At 44.5% G+C, this 16,997-nt stretch overlaps 1 protein-coding gene across 5 annotated transcripts; it reads right to left on the reverse strand.

Annotated features, from left to right (window-relative positions):
- Positions 1 to 6,147: 6,147 nt before the first annotated feature.
- Positions 6,148 to 16,571, reverse strand: LOC143956291 (uncharacterized). Of its 5 annotated transcripts, none has more exons than XM_077466503.1 (7): positions 16,484 to 16,571; positions 12,941 to 13,067; positions 11,170 to 11,355; positions 10,963 to 11,083; positions 10,600 to 10,697; positions 10,321 to 10,420; positions 6,148 to 8,821 (listed from the first exon to the last, which is right to left on the reverse strand). In XM_077466503.1, exons 2-7 carry the CDS (start codon positions 13,019 to 13,021, stop codon positions 8,028 to 8,030), a joined length of 1,380 nt encoding a protein of 459 aa, XP_077322629.1. In that variant the 5' UTR covers positions 13,022 to 13,067; positions 16,484 to 16,571; the 3' UTR covers positions 6,148 to 8,027. The 5 variants fall into 5 exon arrangements, with proteins under 5 accessions (XP_077322629.1, XP_077322628.1, XP_077322627.1 ...); XM_077466502.1 differs by lacking the exon at positions 16,484 to 16,571 and adding an exon at positions 13,664 to 13,751; XM_077466501.1 differs by lacking the exon at positions 16,484 to 16,571 and adding an exon at positions 13,618 to 13,716.
- Positions 16,572 to 16,997: the final 426 nt, after the last annotated feature.

Raw genomic sequence — 16,997 nt, forward strand, 5'->3', positions numbered from 1 at the left:
CATTCAACATCAGGCAAAGCCCAATCAGGGAGCCCCATGATAGCAGGAATGCTGAATCAATGGTCAGGCATCCTCTTGTGTGCCCTGCTTTCTCATTCACTCCATACACCCTCCTAAGTGAGCACCCCCACTCTATAACCCCAGCCCCTCATTGTGCATCCCTAATCATATTAATATTATATATATATTATATTAATATTACCTCCCACTCCCCCCCCTCTGGCTTAGTGGTAGTTGGAGGAGTTCTAGTGCCTGTCATACTGGTTGGCAGTGGTCCAGTGAAGGGACCATGAAGTAAAGAGATGGACAAGAGGAACCAGAGCCATCCTCAAGTGCACCAAGCAGCACACTGCCACACATTCACCTGGAGCGTGCCACTCACTCTCCTCAAGTCTGACCTAGAACTGCCTGGCTGGAGCTGCCCACACAGTCTAAGCCCTTGTACACACGGTCGGACATTCCGACGGAAAATGTCAGATCGGACCATGTTGTCGGATAATCCGACCGCGTGTGAGCTCCATCGGACTGTTTCAGCCGGAATATCCGACGGACCAAGTTTTCCAGCTTGGCTATAAAACTTTCCGACAACACGATCCGATCGGACCTTGTCCGATCATGTGTAGAGAATTCCGATCGGACAAAGTGCCACGCATGCTCAGATCAAATTCCTAGACCAAAGCTATTGGCTACTAGCCTGAACGTAGTCCCGTCGTAACGAAATAACGTCATCACGTTCTGAACGATCAGATTTTCCGACAACTTTGTCCGACCATATGTATGCAACAGTTTCGGACAAAATCAGACGGATTTGGTTGTCGGAATGTCCGACCGTGTGTACAAGGGCTAAGAGTGAGAGCGAGAGGAGGGAGTGTGCCACTGACAGGACCAGAGCAGGAGCACACACAAACTGATCTCACCCTCTTCTCATCTGAATCCTTACAAATTTAGCTCCCAGCGTGGCACAGTGGTGTAGTGGTTAGCACTCTCACCTAGCAGTAACAAGGGTCACTGGTTCAAATCCCAACCACGACACTACCTGCTTGGAGTTTGGATGTTCTCCCTGTGCCTGTGTGGGTTTCCCCCCACACTCCAAAGACATGCTGGTAGGTTAATTGGCTTCTGTCCAAAATTGGCCCTAGTATATGAATGGGGACCTTGGATTGTGGGCTCCTTGAGGGTAGGGACTGATGTGAGTGTGCAATGTACAGGGCTAGGGACAATTGTAGACACTCACTCAGGTTCAACTAGATGGACTGGTGTCTCTATTCAACCTTACTATGTTACAATCTATAAGGTCACCTACCCCTGTGGCCACACCCACACTATGCCACTACCTACCATGCCTTGTTCTCCTTTGTGTGGATGTGTCTGTCTTGTTCTAGAGGCAGGGCTTTGCTTCCTCATGTCAGAGCGTTCAAGTTTTGCAGTCAAATTTTAGAAAATCCCACTATAGATGGGCCATTAACATATAAAATGTAAAAAAATATATATATTTCTCAGAAGGCTTCATGTCCGACTTCAAGTATTTTTGAACAATGTCAGAATGAAGCTGGGTACACACTTGTACAGGTATCACTAAATGGTGGACTGTGGCCTGGATCCAGACCGAGTCACTGTTCCATTCCCCCACTATTTAGGTTTTTTCCCCTAGCCTCCACCGCTGTCCTCACAGTAGAGAGGAGAGCGGGAGGCAGGACCGCACTTGATGGAGGGCGGGAGCTGCCAGAGGTAACTCTTCAAATTAACCAGCAGGTGGTTGGTTGCTGGGGCAACAATGGAAGAAGGTGGCCTGGTCTGATGAATGATGTTTTCTTTTACATCATGTGGATGGCCAGGTGGGTGTGCGTCACTTACCCAATGAAGACATAGCACCAGGATGCAGTATGGGAAGAAGGTAAGCCTGCTGAAGCAGTGTGATGCTTTGGACAGTGTTCTGCTGGGAAACCTTGGTTCCTGCCATTCATGTGGATGTTACTTTGACATGTACCACCCACCTAAATATTGCTGCTGACCAAGTACACCCCTTCATGGAAATGGCATTCCCTGATGCAGTTGCCGCTTTCATCAGGATAATGCGCCCTGCCACATTGCAAAAATGGTTCAAGAAGGGTTTGAGGAACACAACAAGTTTGAGGTGTTGACTTGGCATCTGGATTCTGCAGATCTCAATCCAACGGTGCATTTGGGGGATGTGCTGGAACCACAAGTCCAATTCATGGAGGCCCCATCTTGCAACTTACGGGACTTAAAGGATCTTCTACTGATGGCTTGGTGTCAGATACCACAGCATACCTTCAGAGGTCTAGTGGAGGCCATACCTTGATAGGTCTGGGCTGTTTTGGTGGCAAAGTGGGCTGCTCAATAGTGGACGTACCTAATATTGGGTGGGTAGTCAAAAAGTTAGGTCTAATCAGTGTATCTACCGTACATTAGGTATTTTTTTAAAATAAATCTTGAGCATTACGTGATCCTTATGACTAGTTCATGTATCCACACTGCAAATATCAGCTTCATTAACTCTCTGGGCAGAGAGAAACTCCTCCCCCCCTCAACTTGACAAAGAAAGACGGATCACAGGTCGCTAATTCATAACATGAGGATTTGGGCACTTTTTGGATGAAGTGGTTTCTATTTGATTTTTTACCAGGACTTCTTCAGGCACAAAAAACACTCTTCCTTACTTTTCTGAGCACCGTTCAACATATTTCTTTAACATTACTGATGGCCAAAATGAATCATTTTAATTTCAGAAAAAAATTGGAGGACAGTTTTAACCTTTTTGGAGTCAATAAAAATTAAAAATTCAAGAATGGTAGTTCTTTCAAGGGTGCAATGGGCTTTAAAATTACTCCCGAGGGTTTACAGAAGCTCATTTCTACTATCCAGTGCCTTGTGCCAAAACAAGCCCCTCAATCACCTTGAGTACTTGTGTAGTATGCACATAAGAAATTTTGGAAAGGAGTTGTTTCCAAGGAGTTTTTAAGACATACATATAAGACGCCAGAGGTTGACCACCCAATAGCTAAAATACTGGTGAGCAAAATTGAATTTATATTTCAGCAAAATTTCAAGCAAAAATTTGGAAGTTTGGGCAAAGTTTTGACCTTTTTTGGAGTCAACAGAAAACTAAAATTAAAGGTGGTTCGTAGTGACTTCTAAGGTTGCAATTGACTTTAAATAATTTACTTATAGGATGCCAAAGGCTGAATCAGCCAACCAGGCTTCCTCTTCCTGGTCAGAATTCCTCCATTTCTCTTTGCTTCAGAACTGTCCCTCTTCTGGACCATCTGTCAATCCTTCCACGGTTGTCTTTCTTCTTGACCCAAATCCCTCCATCCCTCTTTTCTCCACATCTGTCCCTCTACTCAAGCCAAATCTCTCCATCCCTTCACAACTGTCCCACTTCTGTACCTAAATTCCTTCTTCCCTCTTTCTTCCACAACTGCCCCTCTTCTGAACTCTGAATCCCTCCATAACTGTCCATCTTCTGTCCCTAAATCCTTTTATTTCTCTTTCCTCTAAACTGTCGTTCTATTTCTTTGTCCCTCCACAACGGTCCTGTTTCTGGACCTAAATCTCTCCATCCCTCCAGAGTTGTACATCTTCTAGCTTCTAGACCTAAATACCTCTGTCCCTTTTTCCTCCACCACTGTCCCTTATCCAGACCAGAATTCCTCCATCTCTCTTTGCTTCAGCACTGTCCCTCTTCGGGACCATCTGTCGATCCTTCCACAGTTGTCTTTCTTCTGGACTCAAATCCCTCCTTCTGCCTCAACTGTCCCTCTCCTGAACCCAAATACCTCCAATCCCTCTCTCCTCTGCAACTGTCCCTCTTTAGGACCAAAACCCCTCCGTCCTCCTTTCCTCCACAACTATCAACCTCCTGGCTCCAAATTCCTCCACTGCCCCTTTCACAACTGTACCTTTTTATTCAATTTTGCTTAATAGAATGCTCAGCGTTCCTTGCAAACTACATGTCATGGAATCTCCCTGTATTCAAAGTTTATTTGTAAAATGTCGATTTTTATACAAATAATTATAAAATTATATAACATGTTGTATAAATTTCAGCTGTCTAAACAACATTTTGGTTTCCCGTTAACATAAATGACTACAACATTTAAACCATGAAAAAGTACAAAGTGAAGCTTGTAAAATAAATTCAAATGAAAGTAGGATCCCCACTAAATTATGTTTGGAAGGGTAATGCCGCGTACACGCGAGCGAATTGTCCGGCGTACTTAGTCCGGCAAACAATCCGGCGGATAGTCCGGCGGACTTTCTACCGAACGGACTTGGCCACACACGGACACACAGAAAGTCCGGCGTTTGCTAGCGCGATGATGTACAGCACGTACGACGGGACTAGAAAAAGGAAGTTCAATAGCCAGTAGCTTCCTTTTTCATACTTGGTTCTGAGCATGCGTCATTCTTAGTCCGCCGGACTAGCATACTCACGAACGTATTGTCCGCTGAAACCCAAGTCCGGTGGAAAGATTGGAGTGCAAAACTACTTTCTAAGTCCGCCAGACTTTACGCTGGAAAAGTCTGCTGAAGCCCACATGCGATCGAATTGTCTGCTGAAATGCGTTTCGGCGGACTAAGTACGCCGGACAATTCGCTCGTGTGTACGCGGCATTAGAACCACTGTTGGGCATTTATTGCTTTTTGTGTTCCCACTGGAAGACTTCCTTCTCTCAATTCCTTTGGCATCACGGGGACAGGAAGTGATTTGTAATGTCCCCAAAGGGGACACAGTGTCCCTGACCTCCTTCATCAAAGAGTAAGCATGTCCACTGCTATTATGAGCGTTCTAAAGGATATTAAGGTAGCTGCTCCCTACTGGCTCTACTGATAAACCTAATATTTATATTAAATCAATTTCAGTATTATAATAATTCGAATTATATAATTTGATATTTTAATAATTTTCACAAAAATTAGCCATTGTCCCTAATTCTCACACTTTTGGCGTGCCATAGAAACCCTTTGATTGTAAGGATCAGATGCAAAACTGCACCTTAGCAGTCAAAAGTCCAATAAGAAAATTTTAGCTGGATAACAAACCTCTCACAATAAACTGGCTAAGGCAAAACCCCTTTTGTTTTCAGTTTTGGATAGAGTAGGGAAGATTAGACCCTCTGTCAAGTTTTATTAGCCTGTTGTAGCATTGTCCTTGGTGATTATTGTCATTGCTGAGACAGAAAATGAGAGGACAGCCTACATTTCAAGTTGTCCCCAGGCCAAGAAACAAGGGGAAGTCTGCCAATACACCTTTTCTGGTGGAAACTGTCTAAAATGGGCATTCATTTTTGGGAGATTTCTTCTCACTTCCTGTTGCATCTCCAAGAGAGGACATGCAGAGAAATCCCCCCAGCAGGGTACAAACAGCAAAAAAAGCCTAACTCAGGGTTTCTCAACCAGGGTTCCATGAAGCCCTAGGGCTCCTCCAGAGGTTGCTAGGAGTTCCTTGAGCAATTTCTGCCTCTCAGATAAGTTTCCATTGACACCATTGATCCTTTTAGCTATCTGTAAGTGGGTAATTCTTCCCAATGACCACAAGTGTAAGGAACATTCTTCCCACTGATCACCAATGTAAGGGGCATTCTTCCCACTGACCACCAATGTAAGGAACATTCTTCCCACTGATCATCACACTAATGTATCATGAATTATAGATACAGTCATTTTTATAAGGGGTTACCTGAGACCGGAAAGTATTTTCAAGGGTTCCTCTTGAAAAGCTTGAGAAAGGCTGGCCTAACGCCACAATAGGATTTAAGGAAATCCAAGCTTTCTATGCCCCAACTTACAGGGAATGTGTTTTTTCGTCAGTTATTGGTTTACCTTTGGCAGGCCAATAGTGATCTCCACTCCTATTAGCACCATATGCATTAGGATGTAAGGTTATAATACAGTTTAGGTGTTACTTCCAATAGTATTCTGAGGTGTTGAAGGGAAGAAAAAGAAAAAATAATGGTAATTTTGAGTGACAATGTCACATCACTTTCTGTGAAGGTCTATTACTCTTCGCAGAATAACTTACTCCCCTGTTACTGTACATCTACAACCTAATCTCCTAAGCCCTACATGGGTAAAGAATAGAAGCACAAAAGCAGGACTAGCATAGACCCGAAATCCCATACATCCAAGCAAAAAATACAAAATCTTTTATTCTTAAAAAATAACCAATTACATTGTCCATCGCTGTGGGTGTTGGACAATGGACTTGGTTCGAAAGATGGCAAGAGCCATGGTGATGGACAATGTACTTGGTTCGAAAGATGTCATTACCATGGCTCTTGGCATCCTTTGAACCAAGTACATTGTCCATCACTGTGGCTCTTGGACAATGTGCTTGGCTAGAAAGATGGCAAGAGCCATGGTGATGGACAATGTACTTGGTTCAAAAGATGCCATCACCATGGCTCTTGGTATCTTTCGAATCAAGTACATTGTCCATCACCGTGGCTCTTGGCATCTATTGAACCAAGTACATTTTCTATCACTGTGGCTCTCGGCATGTTTTAAACCAAGTACATAGTCCATCACTGTGGCTCTTGGCATCTTCCAAACCAAAGGCACTGTTCATCGCCAAGACTCTTGCCATCTTTCAAACCAAGTACATTGGCCATCACCAAGACTCTTGACATCTATCCCTAATGATGACTGATCAACCATGAAAGACACATAAAAGCCCTACAGCATTCTACAAAGACTCAAGTCTATGGCATGTATTTTTCTGGTGAGTCCAAAGGCTTCAGTTAAAGTGTTTCCGTTATGTTGTATGCTGGTAACGCTTTGAAAGAGAGTATGATAGGCTACAAAAAACATGGCTGCCTTTAGGCCAAGAAGATGGGTTTTTGGGGTTCTCTGGATGACCAACACAAAATGTTTTGCCCTAACATTTCCCATACTGTAGACAAAGAGAATTTCTTTCTTCTCTCCTGAGATCAAAACATTTACCACACCTGGAGCATTAAAATGCTTAATTTTCTTTTGGAGATCTCACAAAAGGTTCCTCGTGGGTGGGGTTTTCTTGCGTTTTGAAAGATAACAGTTATAGGCCAAAGGTTTGCCGATCTCAAGGCAACTATGGGTATTTTCTTTGCCCTGCAGGGTCTGTTTTCTGAGCATGAAGATTGTATCCTAAAATCGTTTGCATTCACTTAACACATAAAAAGTCTTGTTCTGAAGTCTATAGCGGTACACATGGTGACGCTTTCAAACAAAACATGTTTGGAGGAACAAAGTGACATACTCAATTGATGTGGATCGTGGTCTTCAAACTTTCTAAACATAGGGCCCGTTTACCGTCCTTCAGACTTTAGGGGGGACCAGACTGTAGTAAGTGGGAGTGGAAACTGTCCGCGTGTCAGTGCAAGTAAACGATGCCCCATCTTTGGTATCAGTGGGAGGAATAGCACCCCATTATGGGTAGCACTAGGAGGAATAGTGTCCCATCGTTGATGTCAGTGGAAGGAATAGTGCCCCGTCACTGGTGTCAGTGGGAGAAATAGCGTTCCATTATTGGTTTCAGTGGGAGGAATAGTGCTCCATTGTTGGTGTCATTGGAAGAAACAGTGCCCCATCATTGGAAGAAATGTTGCCCCATCATTGGTGTCAGTGGAAGAAATAGTGCCCCATCACTGGTGTCATTAGGTGGAATAGTGCCCCATCCTTGGCACAATTGGGAGAAATAGTGCCCCGTTATTGGTGTCATTGGGAGGAATAGTGTCCTATTGTTGGTGTCATTGGGAGGAATAGTGCCCCATTGTTAGTGTCAGTGGATGTAATAGTGCCCCAAGGGCCAGATAAAGTCAAGCAAAGGGCCACATCTAGCTCTCGGGCCACAGTTTGGAGATCACTGATGCTGATGTTCTTCTGCTTCCCACACTCTTGTGTGCTCCAATAGTTTTCCACCACCGTTTTATCAAGAGCCACCTAAGGTGATCCAGATTGGCCAATGATTTCTGGCATTCTAAACACTAATTTTTTGAATCTGTCTTTTTTTTTAAATGTTTTTTTTATGGGTACTTGGGCCAGACCTGAGGCTCTTCAAGGGACCTTCCCCAATAAGGACTGACCCTCCGACTTTTATAGTCTGCTCCCTCAGAGGGTTGGGTCCTTGTGTGAGTGCGTAGATGACTACACAGGGTTTGCTTAAGCTTAAACTGCCTGCCGCATTCCGGACAGGTGAAAGGCTTTTCACCCGTATGGATAACCATATGGCGTGACAGCGTGTGTTTCGCCACAAAGCACTTCCCACACTCGGAACAGGTGAAAGGTCTCTCCCCAATGTGGCTCCTCTCATGAGTGAGGAGATTAGACTTCCCGGCAAAGGCCTTTCCGCACTGACGACACTCGAATGGCTTCTCTCCTCTGTGGCGCCTCTCATGAACGACAAGAAGACTTTTCCACCGGAAGCGCTTACCGCATTCGGAGCACTCGTAGCGTTTCTCCTCGCTGTGGGAGGTCTTGTGGCTGGTGAGCTGGGAACCGGTGGCAAAACATTTCCCACACTCTGGACACTTGTAAGGGCGCTCTCCCGTATGAATTCTTTGGTGGACGGTTAGATGAGCTTTGTATCGGAAGTGCTTGCCACAGTCCCCGCAAGAGAACCTGCCCTCTCCATTGCGCACTGGCTTGGTGTCTTCTTCCATATCTGACTCAAAGTCATCCTCTCCACTTGGGGAGCTGCACTCAGACTTTGTTCCAACAGTCTCTTTGCTTGGTATCATCAATATATTGTCTACCAGATTATGTGATCCTAGAAGATGGTCCTCTTTCTTAAAAGTTCTGTTGGCATAGACCTCGCCTGCTGGATGAGAAGACCACCATTATTTGAGAAGGCACAACTTTATTTTTTTGCTTCTTGGGGGAAGAGTTAGCTAACCCAGAGGTGTAACTAGAACCTTCAGGGCCCCGATGCAAGAAACCATGAGGGGCCCTCCTGACCCCTGGGGCCCTTTCCATCGCTCCCAGGGTCTATCTCTTTGAGCCCGGGGGCCCTTCCCACCGATCCTGGGGCACTTTATAAGCCCCAGTTCACACTGCTGCAACTTATGCAACACTAAGACGCATGACAAGTCAAAACACATTAATTTCAATGGGTTCCATTAATCAATGCAACTCTGACTTTGGTGCAATTTAAGTACCACAGATTGCAAAGTTAAATCACAAAAGTCGCAAGGAATTTACAAGTTGCACGACTGTGGGGTTGCAGAAGTGTGAACCGAGCCTTACGCTCCCACAGTGGGACCCTTTCACATGTTGTGTAGTGGGCCCCCTTCCTGCCGAGTTGGCCCCTGCTGCACGGTGGTAGAATGCCAGGGCCCAGTCACAAGTGCGACCTTTGCAACCCTGGTGGTTCTGCCACTGAGATAACCATACCAGAGTTTTAAGGAGAAGAACTAGAGTTTGATGGATCCTGACTCCCCCACTGGGCACAGGCCGTCTCCCCTGACTCTCCCACTGGGCACAGGCCGTCTCCCCTGACTCTCCCACTGGGCACAGGCCGTCTCCCCTGACTCTCCCACTGGGCACAGGCCGTCTCCCCTGACTCTCCCACTGGGCACAGGCCGTCTCCCCTGACTCTCCCACTGGGCACAGGCCGTCTCCCCTGACTCTCCCACTGGGCACAGGCCGTCTCCCCTGACTCTCCCACTGGGCACAGGCCGTCTCCCCTGACTCTCCCACTGGGCACAGGCCGTCTCCCCTGACTCCCCCACTGGGCACAGGCCGTCTCCCCTGACTCCCCCACTGGGCACAGGCCGTCTCCCCTGACTCCCCCACTGGGCACAGGCCGTCTCCCCTGACTCCCCCACTGGGCACAGGCCGTCTCCCCTGACTCCCCCACTGGGCACAGGCCGTCTCCCCTAACTCCCCCACTGGGCACAGGCCGTCTCCCCTAACTCCCCCACTGGGCACAGGCCATCTCCCCTGACTCCCCCACTGGGCACAGGCCATCTCCCCTGACTCCCCCACTGGGCACAGGCCATCTGCCCTGACTCCCCCACTGGGCACAGGCTGTCTCCCATGACTCCCCCACTGGGCACAGGCCATCTCCCCTGACTCTCCCACTGGACACAGGCCGTCTCCCCTGACTCTCCCACTGGGCACAGGCCGTCTCCCCTGATTCTCCCACTGGGCACAGGCCGTCTCCCCTGACTTCTCCACTGGGCACAGGCCCGTCTCCCCTGACTCCCCCACTGGGCACAGGCCCGTCTCCCCTGACTCCCCCACTGGGCACAGGCTGTCTCCCCTGACTTCCCCACTGGGTACAGACCCTCGTCTCTGGATTCAGTGTTTAATACTCACCTGTGCCAATCTCAGCAGGAATTTCCTCTTCCTTACACCGAATATATGGTTCTTCTGCTTCCTCTTCAACTTCTACTTTAACAACAATCAAGCCGCCATCCTGAGAATCACACAATAGTAATATTTCAATAGTGTGTGGTTTATAGCCTTATATTAAATGGAAAAGTATTGACTAGCAAAATCAAGGTAGGTTACATATACAGTAGGTGTGCTGGTCGGGTGTCAAACATTTGGCCATATAGTGTAGAGTAGAATTAGAGGATCACTGATTATACTTACAGAATAGTTTTGTGGGATCTTGGGAAGTTCCTGTGTGGATTTCTGGGAAATCTGAGGTTTGGTACATCTCTCTGGTGAGTTCTCATTACTGGATCCATCTGTAGGAAACACACACTGAATGAATACATTGTTTCTATGTGTTTATATCAGAGGATTTCTCCCTATTCCTCCACTTTATCATTTTGATGGATCTTATGACGTTCCTGTGTGGAATTCCGGGAATACAGAGGACGGGGACATCTCTCTGGTGGATTCCCATTACTGGATCCATCTGTAGGAAACACACATACCAGAGGATGTGCGTATCTAGGTGGACCCTTAATCCTCTTCTTTCCTTTACAAGAAATGGAAGTCTCCTCTTACCCGGTGATGTGAGGGCTGGCCGGTTCTCCATGACGTGCTTGTAGACATCCCAATGGCCTTCTAAATACTCCCACTCCTCCTTGGAGAAATAGACAGTGACATCCTGACACCTTATAGGAACCTGACACACACAATGATACAGTCACCATCCAGACACATCCCTTGTCTGTTACTGGATAATGTCCCAGAATTCCCACCACCGCTCACCTCTTTTGTTAGCAGCTCAATGATCTCGTTGGTGATGTCTAGGATCATCTTGTTCCTCTCAGGTACTGGCTTGTGAGTTGGAGGCTTCCTGGCAGTGTCCCGGCTCCTGTTCCATCCTTGGGACCCATAAGAGCAACTGCAAGGGTTCTTATGATGTCTTGATGTCTTCTTCACAACTGTGTAATCCTGGGTACCAAAGGAAATGAATGTTCAGTATTATGATACTTGGTTCTCATTCATTTCAAGATGAGACTGTGAATCCAGGTCTGTGTTTTATTATATTAATGACATGATAAGAGTGATGTCATGTGACCTCCCAGAATCCTCCTCACCTCTCCGGCCAGGTCTATTTTTTATTATTAGAAATTAGAGTGAATTGGGGCGGCACAGTGGTGTAGTGGTTAGCACTCTCACCTAGCAGTAAGAAGGGTCGCTGGTTCAAATCCCAACCACGACACTACCTGCCTGGAGTTTGCATGTTCTCCCTGTGCCTGTGTGGGTTTCCTCCCACAATCTAAAGACATGCAGGTAGGTTAATTGGCTTCTATCCAAAATTGGCCCTAGTATATGAATGGGGACCTTGGATTGTGGGCTCATTGAGGGTAGGGACCAATGTGAGTTTGCAATGTACAGGGATAGGGACAATTGTAGACACTCACTCAGGTTGAACTGGATGGACTGGTGTCTTTATTCAACCTTACTAACTATGAAACTATGATGTTATGTGACCTCTCAGAATCCTCCTCACCTCTCCGGTCAGGTCTGTGTTTTATTAATAGAGATAAGAGTGATGTCATGTGACCTCCCAGAATCCTCCTCACCTCTCCGGTCAGGTCTGTGTTTTATTAATAGAGATAAGAGTGATGTCATGTGACCTCCCAGAATCCTCCTCACCTCTCCGGTCAGGTCTGTGTTTTATTAATAGAGATAAGAGTGATGTCATGTGACCCCCCCAGAATCCTCCTCACCTCTCCGGTCAGGTCTGTGTTTTATTAATAGGGATAAGAGTGATGTCATGTGACCTCCCAGAATCCTCCTCACCTCTCCGGTCAGGTCTGTGTTTTATTAATAGAGATAAGAGTGATGTCATGTGACCTCCCAGAATCCTCCTCACCTCTCCGGTCAGGTCTACATTTTATTAATGTAGATAAGAGTGATGTCATGTGACCCCTCAGAATCCTCCTCACCTCTCCGGTCAGGTCTGTGTTTTATTAATAGAGATAAGAGTGATGTCATGTGACCTCCCAGAATCCTCCTCACCTCTCCGGTCAGGTCTACATTTTATTAATGTAGATAAGAGTGATGTCATGTGACCCCCCAGAATCCTCCTCACCTCTCCGGTCAGGTCTGTGTTTTATTAATAGAGATAAGAGTGATGTCATGTGACCTCCCAGAATCCTCCTCACCTCTCCGGTCAGGTCTACATTTTATTAATGTAGATAAGAGTGATGTCATGTGACCCCCCAGAATCCTCCTCACCTCTCCGGTCAGGTCTGTGTTTTATTAATAGAGATAAGAGTGATGTCATGTGACCTCCCAGAATCCTCCTCACCTCTCCGGTCAGGTCTGTGTTTTATTATTAGAGATAAGAGTGATGTCATGTGACCCCCCAGAATCCTCCTCACCTCTCCGGTCAGGTCTGTGTTTTATTAATAGAGATAAGAGTGATGTCGTGTGACCTCCCAGAATCCTCCTCACCTCTCCGGTCAGGTCTACCTTTTATTAATAGAGATAAGAGTGATGTCATGTGACCTCCCAGAATCCTCCTCACCTCTCCGGTCAGTAGGTAGATGATCTCCAGGGTGAGGTCCAGTAGCCTGTCAGTTACAGGAATTTCGGGGACCTTGTCCATCTTCAGGAAGTCACCTTGGAAATGTTCTTCAACTTCACGGTGTTCCCTGAAAGATAAAAAGAGATAGGAGGTTAGAGTGAACTGAAGGGTTCCGGCTCCAAGCGAAGGTAGCGTTAGGGGGAACAGGATACGGTTTTGGGGGTGATAAAATGCCATTTCTCAACCAGTTGCCTGCCCACTACGGCTCTACTTTAAAAACGGCAGAAAAATCCAGGATTATACTTGATAAAACTCGGGGACAAAAGTTTCCTGCTCTGGAGATCAGGACCACTGACAACGAAGTTACCGCTACCAATCAAAGTAACGGCCCTTTTCCTGGAGTTTTGCATTCAAAGACCTATGGGATCCGATCACGATACACAAAAAAGCTGCCTGTTCCCCACTTCCGACGCCTTGTCCATCTAAGTCAAGCCAATTCAATCCTTGCAAAGCAGTTTGGAGCATATAAAAATGTATCTCCACCAGCGCTATGGTGACCCGAAGATACCATAAACCCCTTATATAATTTCCAGCAAAAATAAGGCAGCATAAGAGACCAAACCTACCCCCCCATGGATGAAATAAGAAACAAAATAACAATAAAAGAGCCATCAGACCTCTAACGTCCTATAAAGCACACTGCAAACTCTGCTGATCCCTCACCACTCAACCACACCTTCTGCCGAGACTCACAAACGTGCTGGCTTGGTCAGCTGACCGCCCCCCAGGCACATGTGACCTTTGAACACCAGAGATGACTTCCTGTCTCAGCTGTAGGAGCCATTTTTCTGGAGCCTGACCTCGTTAGCTGTCGTTGGTTGTTTCTATACAATCTGCTTTACATTTACACATAGCTATGCAACACGTGGGCCTGCATGCTTCATATGTATTATAATATTAATATATATTATCATATCATAATACTAGTATAATATTAATATTATATTATAATAATATATATTAGCATAAATTTGAAACTATAATGTATAATAATATTTTAATATCTACTTAGCATTATTTAACTAAAGTTATATATATATATATATATATATATATATATATATATATATATAAACAAAAAAAAAAAAAAAATATATATATATATATATATATATATATATATATATATATATATATATATATATATATATATATATATATATATATACAAATGTAATATATTATAATTTTAGTTAAGTAATGCTAAGTAGATATTAAATTATTATTATACATTATAGTTTAAAATGTATTGTAATATATATATATATTACAATACATTTTAAACTATAATGTATAATAATATTTTAATACCTACCTAGCATTACTTAACTAAAATTGTAATATATAAAATTTTTATATATATATTTATTTTGTATTATATATATATATATATATATATATATATATATATGTATATATATATATATATATTTTTTTTTTTTAAATATAGATATTATATCTATCTATGTTTGTATTTATATGTATGATAAGCGTAAGCAGACTTACCCACTACAAAATTCCAGGTAAATCTAAACGCGTTTGTACAATCAGATTGGGACATGTGTGGTCGGCTTCCGGGCAATCAAACACACCTATTATAATCTGACGATACAATCTTCTTTAGATCTACAAGCACTCATGCAGTGCAGGGTCTTCCTGATTGGACACAAATTGATTGGGTAGTTTAGGTCACTCCCCATGTTGCATAGTTTCATAAAGCTAAAGTTGATTGTACAATCGATTGTAACGTGTATAGTAAGCTTTAGACTGTGATTGTACTAAACGTCAGAAAAATGCCAGCACGCTGGAAAAATAATGTCTTCCAATGTGATCCCTTATGCTCAAGTTCAATATATAACAGCTAAACCTGTCTGAGAATCAACTGGCCATCAAGAGCCAGCCATACACGTTACAATCTGATTGTACAATCTCTTTAGCTTTACCAACCACTATATAATTTCAGAGCTTTCTTCAATTATTCTTTCAATTTATATTCAGTTGGTTAGTTCTTTGAACAATGCAAGTGAAAAATTTCGGACTGTTGCAAATTTTTTCCCCAAAAAGTCAGCAACTGGAAAATTTGCACAGCCTGTGATTTTTCATGGCTAGGATCAGACTTGAAAGGTGTGTGGGCACCTCAGTGTTTGTGCAGACTACCTTCCACACTGTCGGGGGAAGCAGTACGAGCAATGACGGGGGAGGGGGATGCTAATGAAAGGTCTGGCTATGCTTAGACCTCCTCTGTCATGCCATTGCTTGGGGCTAGGTGAGTGCTTCTCACTTGGAGGACTTTGGTAGTTGCCGGATTGGACACATACTGGTTGGATAGATTAGGTAGGTCATCGTTTTGGTAAAATATAAAGTTGATTGTACAAAGATTATACGGTCAGTGTTGTAAGGTGGATGGTGACCCCCCTCACAGATGTAGATGGTACCGGGCTCGAAAGTTGCTGACCTCTCCCATCCAGGTGTCCTGCTGATCCAATGCCTTTGATACTTTCCAATTCACCGACCATGAAGCTGTATGTGAACTTCTGACTCCAGCGGTGGCTTATCGTTTTGAGGTTTCGGCGGAAGCCGTCAGAAGCATCAACCATGCAGATTTTTTTTTTTTGATTGGGGCGACCGGTTTGGAATTGGCGAACTTGGAACTCCCCTAACCTGACGCTAAATATGAATCCATAAATCCAACTGGTGATTGTCGGTCACCTCCAGCCGTGTAGTATTTTACAACCGAAGGCCAATAGGTATCTACCCAAAAAAATTGCAGCCATTACATTGAACCCCCAACCCCAAAACTCCAACTGGAATTCACCTTATTGAAATCAGCGTGGCAACATGATCAAAAAATATCATCCCGTGGAGAGTTACTATTGGTTTTGGTAGACGGGTGGACCTTCACCAGGATCTGATGTACCTCATGGTGACACCTCTCCTTAGGTGGTGGAAGAACATTGAAGGTAGACATGTGTGATTCGTATAATTACTAATCAAAATTTTGACAAATTTTTCAGTATTCACAAATCCTCCAAAATAACAAAATATAATTTGTCCAAAAAGACGAAGTTCGATTCGAATTTGGAAACAAATATGAAATGTAAAATTTGAATGCAGCTGCCAAATTTTTAAACAAAACTAAACTAAATGAATTCCACAAACAAATTTAGGTAAACAAAATTAGGGAATTGTCAAATCGAAAGAAAGCAAATTCTTTCGTTCTGCACATGTCTAGTTGGAAGGACCTTCATGCCCTTGTGATGGTCTTCCTAAGCTGGCTGTGAACCCTAAACCGTGGTTGATGGTTAACGAATGCCAAAGCTTTCTGTTTGTAGAGGGATTTGATGGCTCATCAATGAAGAACAACAATCAGACGGGTTCTCTAACATAACGAATGGACAGTGAGGGACCAGGGGGCCACCCCAAGGCCAAGTCCTCGTTAAACCACCTTCCAATCTGTATCCACCAAGAGATCATGAAGCTCACCTTGGTACAGCTCCAAGTCCTCAGCGGGATCCTGGAAGGGACAATGAATAGATGGACACCCGCAGGACAGCCACAGTGACCCTGAGCCGGAAGAGGGGGGAGGAACTGCCTGCAGGACAGGCTATCCCAGGAAGCCTTAACTCCTTCACTCCCGGGGAAATACCAACTCCTGGAATTTTTGGTACACATAAACTCACAAACTTCGGCCAACGCTAAGCGGTTCCTCTGTGTTTCTTACTTAGTGTGAAGCCAGATATCTGGTCCATTTTTTTTTGTCCTATTCGTAACCGTTTTGTCTGAGTATAGATCTATGTAGCATGTCCTAATCCACTTACTGTTGACAGACTCACTACCTCTGCTGGAAGTCTGTACCAATCATCAACTTCTCCTTTGGCAAATAATACTTTATAAGGTTAGCGTTGAACTTTCCAGTCTGAGGTCATGTCCCGGTATTCTTGATCCACTTGAAGGCTGCATTACGTATAAATACGTCAGCAGTTTCAAGTGGTATATT

Source organism: Lithobates pipiens, unplaced genomic scaffold (assembly GCF_037356315.1).
Source record: "Lithobates pipiens isolate NorthernLeopardFrog02 unplaced genomic scaffold, aLitPip1_a1.2 Scaffold_35, whole genome shotgun sequence".
NCBI classification, from domain to species: Eukaryota; Metazoa; Chordata; class Amphibia; order Anura; family Ranidae; genus Lithobates; species Lithobates pipiens.

Coding starts and splice junctions, on each gene's coding strand:
- LOC143956291 (XM_077466499.1), bottom strand. CDS start 13,177: ATGGCATTTTATCACCCCCAAAACCGTATCCTGTTCCCCCTAACGCTA. Junction 11,356..12,940: donor TCTACCTACTGACCGGAGAG/GTGAGGAGGATT, acceptor TTTGGTACCCAG/GATTACACAGTTGTGAAGAA. Junction 8,822..10,320: donor TCCTGCTGAGATTGGCACAG/GTGAGTATTAAA, acceptor CTTCTCATCCAG/CAGGCGAGGTCTATGCCAAC.